This window comes from Vulpes lagopus, chromosome 7 (genome assembly GCF_018345385.1).
Source record: "Vulpes lagopus strain Blue_001 chromosome 7, ASM1834538v1, whole genome shotgun sequence".
Taxonomy (NCBI): Eukaryota; Metazoa; Chordata; class Mammalia; order Carnivora; family Canidae; genus Vulpes; species Vulpes lagopus.
In genome coordinates this window covers 62,703,674-62,723,997 of record NC_054830.1, presented here as the reverse complement: position 1 = coordinate 62,723,997, position 20,324 = coordinate 62,703,674, and the positions used below count along the sequence as shown (strand labels likewise).

The window sequence follows — 20,324 nt, the reverse complement described above, 5'->3', positions numbered from 1 at the left end:
GAGTTCAGTTAGCGAACTCAGGGCAGGGCACCAACAGCGTGGGGACTGGCTCAGGCCTCCCCAGGCACCAGAGCCCCAACGTCCTCTCTGCTTAGATGGGTAACATGGGAACCGAAGAACAAGACGGGCTGGCTGGTCCTGGAGATCAGATGTCGGGAGGGGAAGCGTGTGAAGGCAGGAAGCCAAGAGGGGCTGACTTGAGACGTGAGCTAATTGAGACAGAGCATTTGTGATCAACACAAACCCTTTGGTACCTCCCCCCAAGATTCTGATAGCAGCTAAGTCTCTAAGCCACGCACCCTGGGACAGACGCTTTCTGCCTTCCACTTTCACGTTCAGATGCATTTCTGCTCCCCTTCCAGGATCTGTCACCTGCTTTTCATGCTCTTTTTTAAAAAAAAATTATTTAAAAAAATGTTTTTACTGGAGTTCAATTTGCCAACATATAGCATAACACCCAGGGCTCATCCCGCCAAGTGCCCCCCTCAGTGCCCGTCACCCAGGCACCCCAACCCCCCGCCCACCTCCCCTTCCACTACCCCTTGTTCGTTTCCCAGAGTTAGGAGTCTCTCATGTTTTGTCACCCTCACTGATATTTTCACTTATTTTCTCTCCTTTCCCTTTATTCCCTTTCACTAATTTTTATAGTCCTCAAATGAATGAGACCATATAATATTTGTCCTTTTTATCAACAAACATGGAAATGGTTAACTTTTAAGTCATGAAAGGAAAATGCACTTCTTTGGGGAAGAGAAAGAAACAAACAAACCAGAGTGTATGGAGGGAGAAAAATGCTGTTTTTCTCCTCCATTCATCTTGATAAATGCTTTATGTGCTTCAGCTCACTGAGTCCCCACAGCAGCTCTCGAGAGCGGGGTCAATTTCAATGTCCCCAATTTATACATGAGGGACCTGAGTTTTAGAGTTACTTCCTTCTTTGGGAAATGACTGATTAGTATTCTATTCAGTGCCTATGCCTTAACATACATAGTCATTCCCCTATTAATAGCCAGATGTGTTATTGCTGGTATTTTTACCATTATACATGATGCTTCAAAAAATATCCTCATCCCTATATTTTCCGCATGTTTGTTCATGAATATCTGTCTGTTGAGTTCCTGGATGTGATATTGTTAGATCAAAGAGAATGGATATTTTACATTCTGGGTTTTTTTTTTCTTTTTTTTCTTTTCTTTTTCTTTTTTCTTTTTTCTTTTTTTCTCTCTCTTTTTTTTTTTTTGCTTGCTTCTGGTTTTCTGACACACATACATGCATACCCAGGGTGCTGTCCCAGGCATGAGGCAGCAAGCATTTACTGAGCATCATCATGGTCCTTTGTGCTCCACTCTCCTTATCTCCAGCCAAGTTCTGAGATGAATGGTCTTGGTATCCTCATCAATCTCTGCCTACAGGTGGGAAAACAGGCCCTGAGGGCATGAATTCACTTGCCCATTTGACTCCAGATCCTTCATGCACTGGTCTCTCTCTCTCTTTTTTTATAATAAATTTATTTTTTATTGGTGTTCAATTTGCTAACATACAGAATAACACCCAGTGCTCATCCCATCAAGTGCCCCCCTCAGTGCCCGTCACCCATTCACCCCCACCCCCCGCCCTCCTCCCCTTCCACTACTCTTATCCTTTATCTTTTCTCCTGCCTCTAACCTATTCAGGTTACCAGGTACGAGGCTTTTACAGGGGTACCTTTTTACACTAAAAAACACAAAGATCATAGACACAAAGGAGAATGAATGTACCTGATGATCTGGCCCTTCTTAGGCTGAGATGTTTGGACTCTAGATTCTCCGGGCAATGGGGAGCCATTGAATGTTTGTTATTCCAAGGAGTTAGATGGCTGCATGTGGACTTGAGATAGATGTATGTGACTAAAGATACTTGATAAGGGACACTGGGCTCTTCTCCTCCCTCCAAACATATGATAGATCTGCCCAGGGTGCTGGAGAAGGGACCGGCTGTCATAAATTACTAAGGGGAATCAGAAGCAGCTTCTGTGTATAACCTCCTTGCACTCCTGTCCCTTCCCCAAGCTGGATTCTCAAGGTCCCATCCAGCAGCCCAGCACCTGCCCAAACTTATTTTCTGTTTGTTTGATAAGAGGAAGTGAGTTTATGCTGCAGGATTCCTGGTGGCGGGTTTATTTTAAGATCCGGCCAGCCCCGTGCTCCTCCGTCTGGGGCCCAGCTGCAGAAACCCTGACCAGGCGGACACCTCTGAGAAGTGGTGTTTTTGGAAACCAAGCCAAAACAGTGCCTTGTTCTGCCCCTGGGGCAGTTGAATGAAGCCGTTGGAGGGGTAGACAGGAGGCATGCTTCTTCCTTGGGAGGCGAGTCTTGGACTGTCTTCAGTCCGCATTGTGGACAAGAGAGGAGGGCTGAAGGTCATTTGATCTAAAGACATTTCAGAGATTGTATCCAGCCCACTCAGACGCGGGCTCACATCCTGTTTATCAAGCACCTGCAGGATACTTTTCCCATACAGGGTCTCATTTATGCACAGAAAGAAGTTTTTGTATTGATTAGAAACATGGTCTTGGGAGTCAAGAATGAAAATCTCACAGTAAACATCCAAGTGACAGTACTGTCCTCATTGCCCGCAGGGACACTGAGCCTAGACTGCTCCTAGGGCTGGCTGCCTGCCTTGGGCTGTGCTCGCTGCAGTGGACACCATGTCCCTGTGGTCCTGTGGCTCCCTCTCCTACTGTCCTTGACCTTTGCTTCCCCCTCTTAGCCATGCAGTCTGGTTGACCCAAAGGGCTTCCTTCTTCAGAAGCCTCCCTGGGTCACTGTCCTTCCCCACTGTGCTGCCTCTTGCTCATCAGTGGTCAGCATCACAGACTTTAGGAGTCTTCTGACAACTTGACACCTACACCGAACTAGCCTTCACTCTATAACTACACTGGTCACTCCTCCAGGGCAGGAACATCTTTAAGTTTCATCTTTCTGTGGCCTTTGGCACAGAGCAGAGGACAGTGATAGATGCTCAGAAGGTGCGTTTGAAGGACAAGATCACTGGATCCCTGAATAGTGAAATGAACAAATGAGCAGATGAAATGGATGGGAAGGAGTGAGTGAGCAAATAAAGGAATGAAGGAATGGGAAATTTTGGGTGAGTGGTGAGGGAGGGATAGAGTAAGGAAATGCGTGACTTACTGAACAGGGACTTGGGGACCCATGGAAAGCCGTCTGTCTGGCCCTTGTCCTTAACTGTGACCTCTGGGCTGCTCAGTCCCATCCACCCTCCCCTTCCTCCTGTTCCCTCTCACCTGTCTCCAGAAGTGATGACTGCACTCATTTCTTCACAGACCATTAACTCGTGAGCACTGGAAGAGGCCAGCTCTGAGTTGGCAAGGGCTGGGGTGCTGGTTGTCTGGCCCCCGGAGACGTCATAATTCTCTCTCATGCCTGCCCATGCAGCCAGGTTCTTATCTCTCCCTCTGCCCACTTGCAGATGACGACTGCACAGACTCCTTCACGCCCAATCAAGTTGCCAGAATGCACTGTTACCTGGACCTGGTGTACCAGAGCTGGCAACCCTCCAGAAAGCCGGCGCCTGTCGCCCTGGCCCCCCAGATCGTGGGCCACACGACCAACTCTGTGACACTGGAGTGGTTTCCGCCCATCGATGGCCACTTTTTTGAAAGGTGAGTGTGGCCTGTGAAGTGTTGACTCCTCTCTCTCCTGCCATGAAGAGGCAAATGCAGAAGGGGAGCAGGCTTGGAGAGGAGCTTTGCTGTTTCCTTTGTCCTCGCTCTTGTTCATCTGGAGCCCCTACCGCCTAGCAGTGACTGGTCCATGTAGACACATTGTAAATTTGAGAGTCAGGGGATAAACGAGTGAGTGCTTATCAAAATTAATAAGTAAAGATGCATGCTTTCAGTGAATGGATGTTTAGCTTTATTTTCTTATGAAACACCTGGAAACTTTTATTGCCAGAACATCCTCTGGGATAGAGGTACTGGCCTCATCTCCATGAGCTCAGGAGTTGAAATTGCCTCTGGTTAATACACAATTGTAATATAGGTATAATATGTATCATATATGAAGGTGTATATGTGTGTATATATATATTCATACATCATACATGAATACACATGCATGTATATGTATGTATGTGTAGTATGTATATTTAGAATCTTTGTGCCCAGTAGTTAGTTGCAGAATTGAGGGTAGAATTTTTAAAAGGTCAAAGATGATAAACTTAGGCACAAGAGATCTGCTCCCCTATCTTTCACTTTCTAGCTGTACTACCTTGGGCAAGTCACTTTCCTTCCTTGACTGGTCGTCTCCCACAGGAAAGTGGGTCTCGTGGTGCCTTAGGGCCTGAAGGCAGGGATCCAACGGTCTCCTGTGGTGCCTTTCAGCATTAAGACTCTCTAAGGAGCTCAAGCTTTTAAGGGAAACAGATTCTCAAGAGACAGGAAAGTGGATTAAGATGTTGACATCTACACTTGGCTGTAATTTAGGGCTTATTAGTATATTAACTCCCAGCCCAGCCCTTCTTGGGGGCATTTTATCCAATACTGATGATAGACCATTGATGATGGTGAAAGTCATAACCAGCTAACGATTAACGAATAATTTTCTGTGGTTACGGTTTTTGCCATTTATCAAGTCCTTACTCTGGGCCATATTCTGTACTAACGGCTTTATATGCAGAGTCTCATTCACCCTTTCAAGTAACTATGAATTGGATGGAAGTCATCAAGGAGCATCTGGGTGGCTCAGTTGGTTGAGCATCCAACTCTTGGTTTCATTCAGCTCAGGTCATGTTCTCAGGGTCGAGAGATTGAGTCCCCACATTGTGCTCCATGATTGGTGTGGAGTCTGCTTGGCATTCTATCCCTCTCCCTCGTCCTCTGCCCCTCCCCTCACTCATATGCTCTCTCTCGCTCTCAAATAAATGAATAAATAAAATATTTATAAAAAGTAAGAAAGGGGAGTCATCATCCTCATTTGCCAGGTAAGGCAGGAATTAGAGTGAAAGACTCTATTTGATTTGACCAAGATTCCATGGAAGGTGCTGGAAGCTAGACTCCAACTTACATTCTGCAACGTCTTGTCTGGGGCCCCCATGTGCTTTCATTAAGTCCTTCCAAAACTCAAATTATGAGGGAGGTATTACTCCTCCCCTAAAAAGAGCCATAAAAGGTGGTAAGGAACTCTCATTTGCATGTGTATGTGTGTAAAAATACTTATTAGATCAAGGTATCACATTAAATACATGCTTTGATTTTCTCCACTCCTATCAGTCCCTGAATCTAGAACGTTTGTTTGGCAACTGGGTGAATGTGTTCACGGGGAAGGAAATGCACTCCTTAGGCCCTCTATAAACCACCCCTCCCACACCCTGCCTCCCCCCTGCCCCAGCCGCCCTCACTGGGAGCTCAGAGCTGGGTTTGGGAAACCTCATGTGACACTTCAGAGCAGACTTTCCAGCAGCCTGTAGATTTATTTATTTTTTCTGTGGCGATGAGAAGTATCAGACTTTTGGTCAAGCCTTGGCCTCAGTTCCACTTAAAAATGGAAGTTTTGTAAATGAAGCTTCCCGTGTATGTATTTAATTTGTATTTCATAAAGCAGTTATTGTCCATTAAATAAATACCATCTGATTGTTGGAAACCCATTGGAGGGTTAATTGTTGTGTAATGAGATATGTCTCTATTACATGGTACCCTCAGCTTCAATCAATATGTTTTTAATAACCTATAGTCAGTTGGTACTTGAGGCTCATACAATAGCTATTCTGTTCAGTCTGAGATTTCATAACGGAGTTATCATATGTTAAATTAAAACTGACGTTTTAGAAACACGTCTAATTAGGGTTAACAGCTACGTAGACGATCGTCTATGGCTCGAGGAAGTCAGTCCACCAGTTCAATAAATTGTTATAAAGAAATGGAGCTACCACTCTCCCAAACCCTCGGAGTTTATAGTCCTGCAGATTGGCCCCCGTGCGGAGTGCACAAGCTTGCCACCAGGTTGTCCGCACTGTGTTCTCAGCTCCACCGCTCCTGGTCCGTGGGACCTTGGGCACGCCATCTCGCCCCTCTGATTCTCTCTGGCCCTCTGAGTATTCTTCCACAATTGTACCCACTTCACCAGGTTTTTGTGGAGAATTCGAGAAATATGACATCCGTAATATGCCTAGTACACACACTCTATGTTCAAGAAATATTAGCTCCCATCTTGTACGAGGTTTCCCAGAGCCGTTTAGCTACTTGAAAATTATCTTTCCCTGCAAAATCTCTGGTGTTTTCTACAACATCCATCAATGCCAACCTCTCGCCCCTGGCCATCCCCACGTCCTCCCGCTGTTCCTCACATCTGTGGTCTAAGAGAATACAAGGGTTTTCCTTAAAAAAACATATTCAGATCCTCCCACAGCCTGTGTCCTCACACATGGGCAACTGAATAAATAATTCAAGGCCACCCCCTGGCTTTTCTAACTCCTTTATTTTTATCTGTCTTGCAAACATGTGTTGACTGAATGGTTTCAGTTATCTGAACAATTGGCGGTGGCACATTGGAAAGAATTCTGGACTAAGAACCAAAAGACCTGGGTCTGAAGTCTTTGAAACCTCATTCATTTCCTCCTCTTTGGCCTCAGTTTTCTGATCTGTAAGCCAAAGACCATCTGGCCTTTCTCAACCAAGGTCCCGATTCCAAATCTCAGAACACAGCAAGTGATTTGAGTAACTATTTTCTCATTCCTTGCAAGAATGGTGCATAACAAGTACCGTTCTAGAAGCACAGGAGAGAAGCTAACTCATAAGACACAGTGGATATCTTTTTTTTTTATTTTTATTTTTTATTTATTTATGATAGTCACAGAGAGAGAGAGAGGCAGAGGCACAGGCGGAGGGAGAAGCAGGCTCCATGCACCGGGAGCCTGATGTGGGATTCGATCCCGGGTCTCCAGGATCGCGCCCTGGGCCAAAGGCAGGCGCCAAACCGCTGCGCCACCCAGGGATCCCGACACAGTGGATATCTTAAAGAAGCACTGTTCGAGAGGACTTCTGCAGGAATGGGAATGTTCTGTATCTGTACTGCCCAATATGGTAGCCATTAGCCAACTGGCTGTGGAGCATTTGAAATGTGCCAAGTGTGAAAGTGAATTTCTAAATTTACTTAATTTTAATTAATTTAAATTCAGAGACCCACATGTGGCTGTTGGGCACTGTATTATTAGCACAGACTTGAGCTTTAGGCTTTGATTCTCATGGAACGTGGGTAAGAAAGAGGGTCTCTTCTGGTGTTAGCATCCGGTACTACCGTGATTTCAGTGTCTGTGTGTATGTCATTGCGTATCTGGGCAAATAAAAATCAAATGAATGCCAAACATACGAAAACATATACTTCCTGGATGTGTAGGATACTGCCTGGTTTTGGTAAAGCCTGTATCTACTCTATGACTTTACAGGCTATGAACTTGGCACGATTGCTTTGTGCTCGTGATCTTCTATTGCCTAATCTATAAAATGGGAACATCACCCACACCAAAATCACACCATTGCTTTTTAGTTGCTGACTTTACCTTTACTTTTGTCCTTCTTTCCTCAATCCATGTTTCATTCAGCATAAAGACCGATCTTTTTAAAATGTAAATTAGATCACGTCACTCCATGACTTGAAGGGTCTCCAGTGGCTCACAGCCCTCCAATGGCTTCCCATCTCTTTTATGTACAATCTCCAGGTGGTCGACAGGACCTCCCAAGATCTGGTCCTTGCCTACTTGTCTAGCTGCCTCTTTAACACTCTCCTTCATTTGTGACTCCTGTCGCTCAGATTTCCTTTGAGGTCCCTATAGACCAAGCCTTTCCTGTGTTGGTCTTTTACATACCTGAGACTGCCCCTAGAATGCTTTATATCCATTCTTTATGTCATCCTTTAGCTCTCACCATAGATGGCATTCCTCTCACTGAGGTCTTTAATGACTATTTCAATTTTAATTAGCCCAGTGCACCTCCTCTACCAGTATTCTTTCCTACATCATCCGTTTACTTTCCTTCTAGAACTTAATGCACCCATGATTTCATATCTGTTTACTTATTTGTTTATGTACTATCCACCTGGCTACAAGCCCTAGGAGGGGTAGGTAGCACACCTGATTTCCTTTCCCTTGGATAGTCAATGTCTGGTACTAGCAACGAGAGGTGGTTCAATGATTACCCATTGAATAAATAGATGAAACAGCAAATGAATACATGAATCAGTGATTAAAGATGAGGGAAGATACTGTGTGGAGCTCTGTGCAAACAAGATATGTTTACTGTCAGGTGGATGATGGTTTAGTCACTCATCAAAGTATGAGAAACCTAGGATATGTCAAGAACTCAGTGAAGTGCAGGGGACTATGTAACTATCATCCAAAACAAAGCATCTAAAGAAATAGAAAGATAGGCTCACTGGCCATTAAAGTCCATGTGGTTCCCGACTCCTCCCCAGAACCTTTATAATCTCATTGTCATCATAGAGCCAGTCATGTGACTATGAGCTGCTATGCATGGGTTGTGGTCATTATAATGGAACTCTGCTCCAGAGTGAGGACGTTTCTCTCTCCACTCCTCACTCCCTCTTGCAAGTGTATTTCTGTAATTATTCTTATCCAGGAGAAATTCATAGATTTTCAAAATACCTAGAAAATTCAGAAAACCAGAAGGAATAAAAAAAGGGGGAATCATCCTATATTCATTCCACCACCCAGAAATTGTTGTCAATATTTTGTCATATTGAGGTTATTTGAATAGCATTGAGAAGCTGCTGTAAATTCAATTTTGAATATGATTTTTTCACTTAATATTATAGTTTACACATTTTCCATGAGACTCCATGGAATATTTTTGTAATGGCTGCTTACCACATCATTGAACATATTAATCTTGGGCTATTTCATCATTCTCCTTTCACTGGATATTAATATGCTTGTGAAACTTCTACCCTATGTATGATTTCACATTAACAATGATAAAGCCAAGGATGCAAAATCTATAATTTGAGAGTCTAGACTAACTTAGTTATGAGATTTAGCAACATGTTTGAGTGACTGGTATTCACCCATCTTTCTGTCCACCCATCCAACTGCCCACTCACCCATCTATCCATCCAGTCACCCACCCACCCACTTACCCATCCACTTATACACTCATCCATCCAGTTATCCACCCATCTATCCATCCATCATCCATCGTTCTGCATATGTTGACCACCATGTAAAAGCAGATAATCAGGAGAATGATCTGTTCAGATATAGGTTTGGGGATGAGGTCCTGGCAGCTGTGTAGAAGAAGAATGGGGAACACTAGCAGACTGATGCTCACCCACATACTCTTTCTTACCATGTGAACCCATGGGCTACAGAGCTTCCCTATGAAGGGAAAGCCATAAGGCTCCTCCACTGCTTCTTTCAGGTAGCCAAAGGATAAAGAGCCTTCTAGGAATGATGAAAGAGGTATTGGCAGGACCATTGCATTTTGAGAAATAATGGGCTGATCCCTCTCCCCTCCTGGCAGCTGCCTCCTAAACAGATGCCAAGTCTGGAGAACAAGCAAGATCCCAGAGGCTGTTGTGGCTAAAGGGAGATTGAATCCAGATACATAATACACTTGACAGTAGAGGAAGCCACCATAATATTCCACTTCTGGGGCTGTTCCCTTCAAGGGATTGGTTTGCCCCTTGGAGAGCTGCTAAAATGAATTAGATGCCATGGTAAGGAAACTGCTTTTGACTGTTAAATCAGAAGTGATTCATCCATCCCAGAATGTCAGGGCTGGAAGGTTCCTATAGGCATCATCTGGCTTAGCCAACTCATTTTCAGATGAAGCAACTGAACCGTGCCTTCTTATTTAGTACCTAGGACACAGGATGGTGCTTGGCACATGGGAGGTACCTGATGAACACTATTAAAAGAATAAACTTTGAGGTCAGATGGAGCTAGATTTTTTTCACAACCACACATCAAATCCTCAGTGGAGCTTTGGATGTCTGATGAAACTAAGATTAGTATGGATAGTAAGTCTTTGGCCTGTTGATTCTGTACAGCTCCAAATTAAAGAAGTGTATCTACTATTAGGACAGAAGCCACATAAGCCCAGACAAAATCTTTGCTGGGCACTGGGGAGGAATTTCAGTCACAGTCGTATCCTGGAAACTTTGGCAAGGATAAAGATGATGGGATAATATGGAATTGTTTTGTTTTCTGCCCTGGTGCCTTTGGGTTCGTTGGATCAGGAGCTCATTCAACTGTTCCTAAGTCGGTGCATTTCCTTTCTTTCCTTGGCCTCCTAGAGAATTGGGATCAGCATGTGAACTTTGCCTGGAAGGGAGAATCCTGGTGCAGTATGCCATCAACGCCTCCTCCCCGATGCCCTGTGGCCCATCAGGACACTGGAGTCCTCGGGAAGCAGAAGGTAAGCCAGCCTAGAAGCTCATTTACAGGTTGGAGGTGCAAAGAACCACTGTTTTGATGGAGATGGAGCCCTATGATTTTAACAGTCTTTTCCACACACTATATAATTTGATCTTACAACTGCCTTTCAAGGCCAATTTATTTTATTTTTGTCTTTTTCCCAAAGATTTACTGAGACATAATTGACATATAACATTGTATAGGTTTAAGGTGTACAAAGTGATGATTTGATGCATGTATTATTGCAAAGTGGTTACACCACGATCAGATTAGTTAACACATCCATCATCTCATACTTTTTTGTTTGTTTTTGAGTTAAGTAAGATCTACTCTCTAGGCAATTTTCAAGTATATGATACAGTATTGTTAACTATAGTCACCATGGTGTAGATAAGAACTCCAGAGTTATTCAGCATACAACTGGAGGTTTGGATCCTTAGCCCAAGATCAAGGCCAATATTCATGCATCAATTCAGCACATGTCCTTTGAACTCTTACACTGTCCTAGAATGTCATCCCACTTTCCATATGAGGAAACAAAGATGCTGAGACATTTAACAAGTGCCCAAGGCCATACACCTGGTAAAGATATGGCATATGTATGTATGTCTGTGTTTGTGTGTGTCTCCAGACCCTGACAGCCTGTTGGTGCACATCAGATCACCTTAGAATTGACGCACATAACTTGTTGGGGGGTGGTGTCAAGTTTTCAGTAATCTTTGTCTTCTTCATTTGTTTCTGGGACTGTCCAGGGCATCCACACACATGCCATGACTATCCCTCTCCAAGTTTTCTGCCACATACTCTCCTTTTTGGGATCCATTTATCAGCAAGACACTTGAGAGGAGTACCTCATCGTTGCCACTATTGGTGCACTTTCCCCATGACCAGACACTCCCCTGGCCCAGGGTCTCCCAGGCCCCCCTGCTAGGGGCTGGCAAACTATGCTCTCTTACTGTCCCACTTGCTGCCAGACTCACTGGGCTTTCTGCAGAAATTAAGAGGATGCCTTGTACTCAAGGCTTATTGCATGGTCACTTGGCCCCGACAGCAACCACTTGGTACTTAAAGAATCATGTGGAAAGTTGCCTCCTCAGTTTCCTTCTGCAATATCCCCTATAGGGCTCAGATCTAATGCCTGAAGCCTGGCTGGCAGAGACACTCTGTTCTCCCTTGCCCTCAGAGATTGATACTTAGAACCACCCCCAGTCTCCCTTGCTCCTGTATGGGGCAGCTCTCGTCCAAGGTTCCTGGGTGGGGACACCAGCCCATCAGAGGAAGCAGAACCTGATTCCTCCTGGAGGTTCAGGGAGAACTTCCCCATTTTCCTATGTATTTTTAGAAAGAAGGTTGAGAAGAAAAAGCCAGAGAATAAAGCAAGGGAAAGGGATCAGAGAGGAGAGTGAAGGAGAAAAATGACAGCACTGTACTTTGTTATCTTCTAAAGTAGCTTAAAATAAAAATGAGAGCTGAACTTGGAAACTCTAAACAAATCCATCTGGAATGTAAAGCGAGAGGGATGTCTGGGAGTAGCCCTCAGCTCAGCCCCACAGAATCACAGGCTGTCAGACTTGGAAGGGGGGCCTGGGTCATCCAGCCCCGGTTCCCACCCAGTGCAGGAATCCCCCTGGTGCCCTCCCTCACCGAGGCTCTCCTAGCACCAGTGTGTACATTCCTGGGCCTTCCGTTCTAACTCCATTTGTTAGAAAGTTCTCAGAATCTAGTCATGACGCTCCCATCCCAATGGAACGCATGTTGGGTTCTCACGGAAGAAAGTACATGCCTCTTCCAGCTGATGACACGTTGTGTACGTGCAGAGTGACCCCGCGTCGCCTATGCCCACTGTAGGAGCTGTGTGCTGGGCACATGGGCAAAGCAGAACTGACTATTTAAAGGGGAGTTGGATGAGGAAAAGGGTGGTTACCATCCAGTGTAGGGAGGCCCATGGTGATTGAAGCACAGAGTGCCAGGGGACCTGTAGGAAGCTGACCTCATCCATAACTGAGACTTAGACTGCCCAGAAAATGTCACCGCACCAGTGAGCAAGGCACGTTGGAGATCATGAAAGAAGTTTGCTATGTTTAGAGCAGTGATTTTTTTTCAGTGTGATCTGGAGGCTTATGGGGTTCCTAGAGACTTTTTAGGGTGTCCTCAAAGTCCAAAATTATTTTCATAATAATGCTGTGATATTGATTACCATTTTTCACTCCCATTCTCTCCTGAGAGAGCAGTGGAGCTTTCCAGTGGCCGCATGGAATGTGATGTTATTACTACTCTGATAGCTAATGGAGCACATGCTTATGTATTCTTGTGTTTTAAAGTTTCTCAGTTTTCATTTATAACATGATAACTATCAGTAGAGGTAACCCACATAAATGATAATGCTATGAGAGCTGAAGTAGGTTTGGAACATGGAGCATGAGGTGTGGAGTAGGGGGAGGTTGGACTGATTGTTCTGTAGTGCCTGGATGAGGATGGGTTGATACTGAGGGCAGCAAAGAGCTGCCACATGCCTTGGCAGGAGTCTAGGGCATGGTGTGATGTGTGTGTTATAAAGATAGGATGGGTTGGTCTGTCCTAAAGGGGCTAGAGAGGAGTGTGCCGGAGGAAGGGGAGCCGCCAGGGGGCTGTTGCAGGAATCCAGGAGAGGGATGTGGTGGTGGTCTGGGTGTGATCCAAGGCAGTGACAAATGGAGAGAAGTCAATGGAATGGAGAGATATTTGGGAGGTAGAATCAGCAAGATTCTCCCCTGAGATTTCTCTGGTTAAAACCACCTCGGTTTGTTCTATTGGGTGCGTGAATGAAATAATTTTCAGACATCTCCCCACCTCCATCCAACCCAACTTTCAATTGGTTAAGTCAATTCCTGGTTTGCTCCTGACCCTCTTAAAGCATTATGTGCAGAGTAGAGTTCGATTGGAAGTGCTGAGCCCCCTGGTTCCCTGAGCTGACTCAGGCATGCAAGGAAACCCAGCAGCCTTGGGTTTTCCTTCAGGATATGTAAATTTAGTGCATGCAGGCCAGGAAAAGACTCTGTTCTTTTTTTAGAGCATCCTATTACAGGCTCTGTGATCCTTTTGGCTCAGACCCTTTTAATATCCTTGAAGAAATAAACTTTTCCATGAGCCAAATTCTGCAACTTATTTCTCAACTCATTTTCATCCTATTTATCTTTGCATGTTTAAGTTTTTGGACTTCCCAAACTAACATAAAACTCCCAAATCTATGAACGATGCCAGACATATCTTTGGGGTTGGTGAAAGAGTCTGGGGGGGAGGGGTTAAAGTGGGCTGGACCTTGGTCCGAATCCTGCCATCAATGTGCTCTGTGCCCTTGAATGAGTCACTGAGCTTCTCTGAAGATAGCATCTCATGCACAGAATAAATGTCCTCTCTAGCTCTAATATTCCATAAAGCTGTAACTTCTTTATTTTAACTCCATATTAATAAGATAGAATTTTTTTTCATTTAACAAATATTTATTGCACATCCATTATCTTCTATTAACTCCATTACATGAACTTCAGGTAAATACAGTCACAGAAATTCTTGCCTTTGGCCACAGAATGTGGTTGGACACAAAAGAAACCCTATTTTCCTATCTCTTGAGCAAAAACTGTATTTCATAGATGAATATTTCCTGAGGTGTTCAATATCAGGACAGTTGTCACCCAGGACTTAGATAGCTAGGCCTGATCAACTCAGATCTCAGTTAAGGTCACATATACAAACATATAATGTGTTGGGTTTTCCTTGAGAGTGTAACACACGGCACTAGCTCATTTTCATTGTTTGTGTGAGTCCTTTCCCCATTTTTCTGCCCAGAATATTTCAGGTGTGCTGAGTATTCATCTGGAAAAAACTTGGCACCAAGTTTTTATAACTGTATTTGTGTCAACAGCTGCAGTGGATATACACAAAGATATATAATAGATGTCTGTATGGATCTTCATAAATGTAAATTTAAATCAGCATAAGTATGTATAAATATATTTTACACACATAATGGCCTCACTTCTAGTGACCAGCTTCTATAAACATGTAACTTTTCATTTAGTCACCATATATACAAAAGGGTATGTATTAACAATGAAGTTAACTGTACCTTTGTGCTTTTCGTCCGTCCTCCTTTCTTTCTTCCTCCCTCCCTCCTTCCTTCCCCTCTTCCTCTGCCCTTCTCCCTGTCTCACATTCACACTCAGTCAACTTTTCAGCCTTGTTCTTTCTTCCCCCTTAGGTGCTTTAGTTAGTCCTCATCCCTTCTGGTGTTCCTTTATCCAAGCTACAGGTGTGATTATGTGCATTAGTACAACCGTTTCCCACCTGGTTTCGCTAGACTGGAAACTCCATGGGGCCAGAGACCATGTGTGTAGAAACCTCTCTCCCCAGGGACTAGCCTAACTCTGGACACAGACTAGCCAGTCAATAATTATTCTTTGGATGGATAGATGGATGGATGGATGGACGGACAGGCGGATGAGTACATACATGGATGGATAGTGTCTGTGACTCTAAACAGTGATTTTTCTAAAAGACAAGTCTCACTTGTTTGCTTACAGTTTTTCACTAGCCCCCTATTCCTCTCAGTATAAAGTGAAGTTTCCTTAAAATGACCTACAAGACCCTTCATGATCTGGGTTCTGTTTGGCCTGCTGGCATCATCTCTTGCTGCTCTCCCATTGTGCTCAAAATCATAGACATCTTCTTTCCCATTCTGTCTCAGTTGTTCTCTTCGCTTGGACTTCCTCTTCCTCCCAAGCTTTTGCCTATTAATTCCTCCTTATGTTTCATAACAGAGCTTATGTGTTTGTGAGCATTTAGTAAATATCCCATCCCATTCAAGTTTCACAGCACCCCTGTGAGGTAAGTATCATTGGAGTAGGTGACAAAATAAGAAGCTTGTATAGCTGATACTGTAACCCAGCTTCAATTGCTTCAAAGCTTGGCATGCTGCCTGGACCAACAGTATCACATAATATTCTCCCCATCAGGGAATGACTTAACCATCTGAGTCTCAGTTCCCTCTTCTGTAAAAACGATTTTCATCAGTTCTGTGCCATAGACTTGCTACCAAGAGGAAGAGAGCTGAGGCATGTAGCATGCTTGGTGCAGTGCCGAGTGCATAGGGGATGGTCAGTTCATAGAGCCTCTAAGGTTAAAGGGGTTGCTGCATTGATGATGGTTGGACCCAGTAACCCCCAAGGCTCTTTCTTACATGTAAAAGTTGGTCTCTGATAACCAGACAAGCACAAGCTTTGCTAAGATCTCCATTCCTGTTTACTTAATTGAGGGTAGTATCCAGACTCACCTTCCTGTCTTTTGGAAAGTGTCTGGTCCCTCTGTTGATTAACAAGAAACCAGGGAGAAGGCGGGAGCCAAACACATGTGTCATCTTGGTTCTCTTGTAGCTCCCACCACTGATAGTCATTTTCTCCAAGGAAAGGAGAAGGATTGTCCCATCTGTAGACAGTTCTAGGAAAAAGTGTGTGGAGGGGTGGAAAGCTCACCTGGCATTCCCCATCAGTGAGCTTCAGTGTTCCATGAGGCTTTCACTTCTTCATTTTAACTCCTTATTAATTAGAAGATTTTTTGTTTCACAAATAGTTATTAAATGTCCGCTTTGGTCACTATCTATGGACCAGGCACTATATGATATAAAGGCTACCTGGCATGGAGTGAAACAGAGTATGAGAGGCAAAAACGATAACTGTCTAATGGGATCTTGATGACGATCAGATGGATAAATTAACAGCTAGGGAATGTGCTTCACACACATTAAAATGCTGCCCTCAGTAAAGCTCAGTGAGTAAGTGATGTGTGTGTGTCAGTAGTCCACAAAGCTAAGAGAATCAAGAACACCATTGAGTTGGAGAGTCAACAGAGGAAAAGCTTCACCTTCACTAGGGCTTCTAAGGCGTCAGCATAGACATCACTTCTGCCTTTGACTTAAACCACTGGTCACTTCTAACCAGCCTTTGCTTCAAATAACAGATGAACTTTGCCAAGGGGCACTGGAGAGAATCCTGTCATTCTGTCCATCTCTTCCTGCTCTAATGTGTTGTATTTAAGAAGTCTTTTGAATATTTCTCATCTTCTTCCCCTCTCTCTTTCCTTTTTCTCTTCTCCATCTCCACTTAGTGTCTTCTCTTTTCTCCCGTGGTTGGGCAGAAACACAGAAATTGAGGCATTTTTAGCCTTTAGCTACTGGAGTAGCTTTTCCACCCAAAATGGTTTTCTGATTTTCATATTGTGATTCCTATGATGCTGTAACACTACCACAAAGCCATTTCCGACAAATATTGCCTTTTCCCTTTTGTGTTACAAATGCCCAACATCCTACCTCCCACCAACCAGTGATGCAAAAGAAGAAAAAGAATGTGGCTAATAGGATAACTTGAGATCCTCCATCCTACCATCACCAGCTGATGTGTATCTCTTGACTCTCTTAAACAAATTAGAGCCAATTACTACACTGAGTCCTGATTACTTTTCTCAGCAGTGCAAAGGAGAGCTCTCTGAGGGTCTAGGACTAATGATCTCAGCAGAGAAAAATTCAGAAGTCGCTGCAGGCTGAGATCAGTGGGGATGAGGCATTGTCTCCCCAGGGAGAGAGTAGAAGAATCTCTCCTTCCTTCTTCCCCCGCCTCACCCAACCCTCCCCTTCCTGAGTCAGACTGGACGGAACTCTGAGAAGCTCAGTGGTATGGAATGACCTCATGTGGCAGAGAGGAGGAGAGATAAGATGGCTCCAGGGGCTGCCTTCCAGCTCTGTCATTCATGGTTCTAGACAGTTTCCTCCCAGAGTCCTCAGTCCAAGGGGAGAAACTATCTGTTCTCACCTCTAATTTGCTAAAGGTTGCTTGTTGTCCTGTCATTTCAAGCAGGTTGTACTAAAATCAGTACTTTAGAGATTCTAGTTTATTTTAGTGCCCTCTGCATGCAGGAGGGAGAATAAAGATCATGAACCTCAAGATGAGACAACATTGGGTTCTAATGCTGACCTTCACATCAAGCTGTGAGGCTTGATCAGTTCACTCCACATTTATGAGTCTTAGTTGCCTCACCTCTGAGATGAATCTTTGCAAGAAGTAAGCACGTTCAGGGGACATATGGGTATTTGGCAAACGTATGTCTCTCCCTTCTTTCCATCTGAGGCAATATAGCTAATAAGTAGGGAATAGAGAAGGAAAGTTAGGACATTGACTTAAGCGTAAGATACTTACTTGAATCTAGTTTTGACCAAATGTTTGGTGATTCATTCAAGATCTGTGTTGCAGGGGTGGAGACAAGCTGAGTGCTATGCACACAGCTGATTTACCAGAACACTGAGAATCTTCCTTCTTTTTGCCCTCTCTCTGAGCTCAAGTTAGGCCAGTCTCTCCTAGTGTCCGCAGGAAGCTCCGAGGACCAGACTGGAGGGCTTTCAGGAACTCATACCCTCATCTCTTCTCCATAGGTCATCCAGATGTTGAGCAGCCCTGTAAGTCCAGTGTCCGCACCTGGAGCCCAAATTCAGCTGTCAACCCACACACAGTCCCTCCAGCCTGCCCTGAGCCACAAGGCTGCTACCTTGAACTGGAATTCCGCTACCCCTTGGTCCCTGAGTCTTTGACCATCTGGGTGACCTTTGTCTCCACTGACTGGGACTCTAGTGGGGCTGTCAATGACATCAAACTGTTGACTGTCAGTGGGAAGAACATCTCTCTGGGCCCTCAGAATGTCTTCTGCGATGTCCCACTGACCATCAAACTCCGAGATGTGGGTGAGGAGGTATCCGGCATCCAGATCTACACGTTGGATGAGCACCTAGAGATCGATGCAGCCATGTTGACGTCCATTGCAGACAGCCCGCTCTGTCTAGAGTGTAAGCCCCTGCAGTACAAGGTGGTCCGGGACCCTCCTCTCCATGTGGACGTGGCCTCCCTACTACACCTCCATAGAAGATTCACGGACACGTAAGTGCACTCTCTGGATAGGGAGATGGTCAGGTGGGTGGGCTGCAGATGAATATAAGGATGGTCAGAGAGGCCAGCCCTAGAAGAAGATTAATCATTTCTAGGGATCTATAACTTTCACTGATTGTAGAATTGTCCTAATGAGGCAGAGTTGTTATGGTGGGAACAGCAATGCACAAGGAGCCAGAAGGCCTGGATTTTTGGTGAGAGCTCTACTGTAATGCTAAGGTTCCTAGACTTTTCTTAGTTTTCCCAATGATAGAATGAAGGAGGCTGTATAAGATTAGCCATAAGAAAGTCATATATTACTCATGAAATTGGAAAAACTGAAATTTGCTAATGATTTCCTTTTTATATTTAATTGAAGAAGATTCATGAATTGTGATTGCTTTGTCCGTGAGTGAGAAGAGAGTGAAGTTATAGCAGGTTGCCTAGAAATTGAGCATGTTTGTGCATTTTTGCATGAGAATGTTCCTGGAAAGTGAACATAATCAGTACCAGTCCTCGTTTGGTTTCCTTCTACGAAGTAGAAGAAAGGTTCAAACCCATTTGATCCTTAAGAGCCCTTGTAGCTCTAGGTCTCCAGGAGCCTTCTGGGATACTCATGGCTTTTATGTGAGATAGTGCTTGTCCTTCATATTCATTTCTCAAGCCACCTCTTCCTCAAACATCCTCAGTATTTAGGAGAGAGGCCACCGTATAGTGATGTTACTAGTGCTTTGCCTATATGCCAGACCATGAGCTGAGATCTTTGCATCTTTTACTCATCTCATCCTCTCCACAACCACAGCCCTATTATCCTTCTTGTTTTACAAAGAAGGGAATGACAGCATAGAGACGTGAAGTCATTTGTCCAAAATCACACAGTTAGGAAGTGGTAAGATCAAGTTTCTGTCCTGACTCCTGACAAGCCAGTGTCTTTGATCAGTGTTTGGTTAAAGATGTGATTCTAAATTCTGCTTTAATCCAACAAATGAAAGGGCCTTCACCACCTAACTTGGGTACCAAGAGTTTGCAAAGCTAATCACCAAAATTTGTTGAACTATGTACTGTGTGCAAGGGCTATCAGTAGGGAACACTTTGAATACTGGAGAGAACAATAGCTCAGAAGTCAGATACCTTGGGTTTAGCCCCGGCCAGTCCACTTACTAATTTTAGATAAATCTTTCAATCTCTTTGAGCCTTACTTCCTTCTTCTGTGTAATGAAAATGCTCAAGTCAGTGGTTTCTATGGGCTTTTGTCACACTGCCTTTGGTTCTAAGATGATATAAGATCCAATATCTTCTCTGTCTACTTGAAAATATTTACTGAGCCAATCATTAATAGAAACCAAATTTTGGAGGAAACTTTTAATCTTTTTAAGAGACAGAACCACTTTCAAACACTTTACCAGCACTCCTTTTTACATGCCAGCAATTAATGTGCACATCACAAGCAGACCCTTGCCCACTCATTGACTCAGAGATGAAGAACATCTGTTCAAGAACTCAGAGGGAGCACTTGGTTTGTGTTTGAGAATGTACTTAAAATTTAAAGGATCATCTTGCCTTGAAAATATTCCATAATGCTGCCTCTTTCATCTTCTTGCTTGTCTAGAGTGGTAAAGTTCTATAAATATGCATCCACTTAAAATTTCTTTATAAAACAATGGAGAGAAGAAGTCATAGATACTTTAAACTCTCAATTTAAATACAAATTTCGTTTTTTGCCTGGAGTTGTGTGCTTGTGAGAATTGGCATAGTTGATAAATGTGAAAGGGTAGAAATTCAACTGAAGAAGTGAGAGCCCCTGAGTCGCATTCCCAGATAGTCACCAACTTGCTCTAGGATCTTAGGCTAGTCACTGACCCTTTTCAGCCTTCAGAGGCCTTAATCTACAAGGAGGAGGTTGTGCTAGACTAGGGGTTCTGAAAGTTGGGTGCATGTTATAGAAACTAGGAACAT

The 20,324-nt window shown here is 44.0% G+C and overlaps 1 protein-coding gene across 1 annotated transcript in view; it reads left to right on the top strand.

Annotated features, from left to right (window-relative positions):
• PAPPA (pappalysin 1) overlaps positions 1-20,324 on the top strand; it is a 239,219-nt gene that overhangs the window by 61,424 nt on the left and 157,471 nt on the right. The window contains exons 5-7 of the mRNA XM_041763676.1: positions 3,469-3,661; positions 10,305-10,426; positions 17,882-18,380. Coding sequence (XP_041619610.1) covers positions 3,469-3,661; positions 10,305-10,426; positions 17,882-18,380 — 814 coding nt within the window. The remainder of the gene's footprint in view (positions 1-3,468; positions 3,662-10,304; positions 10,427-17,881; positions 18,381-20,324) is intronic.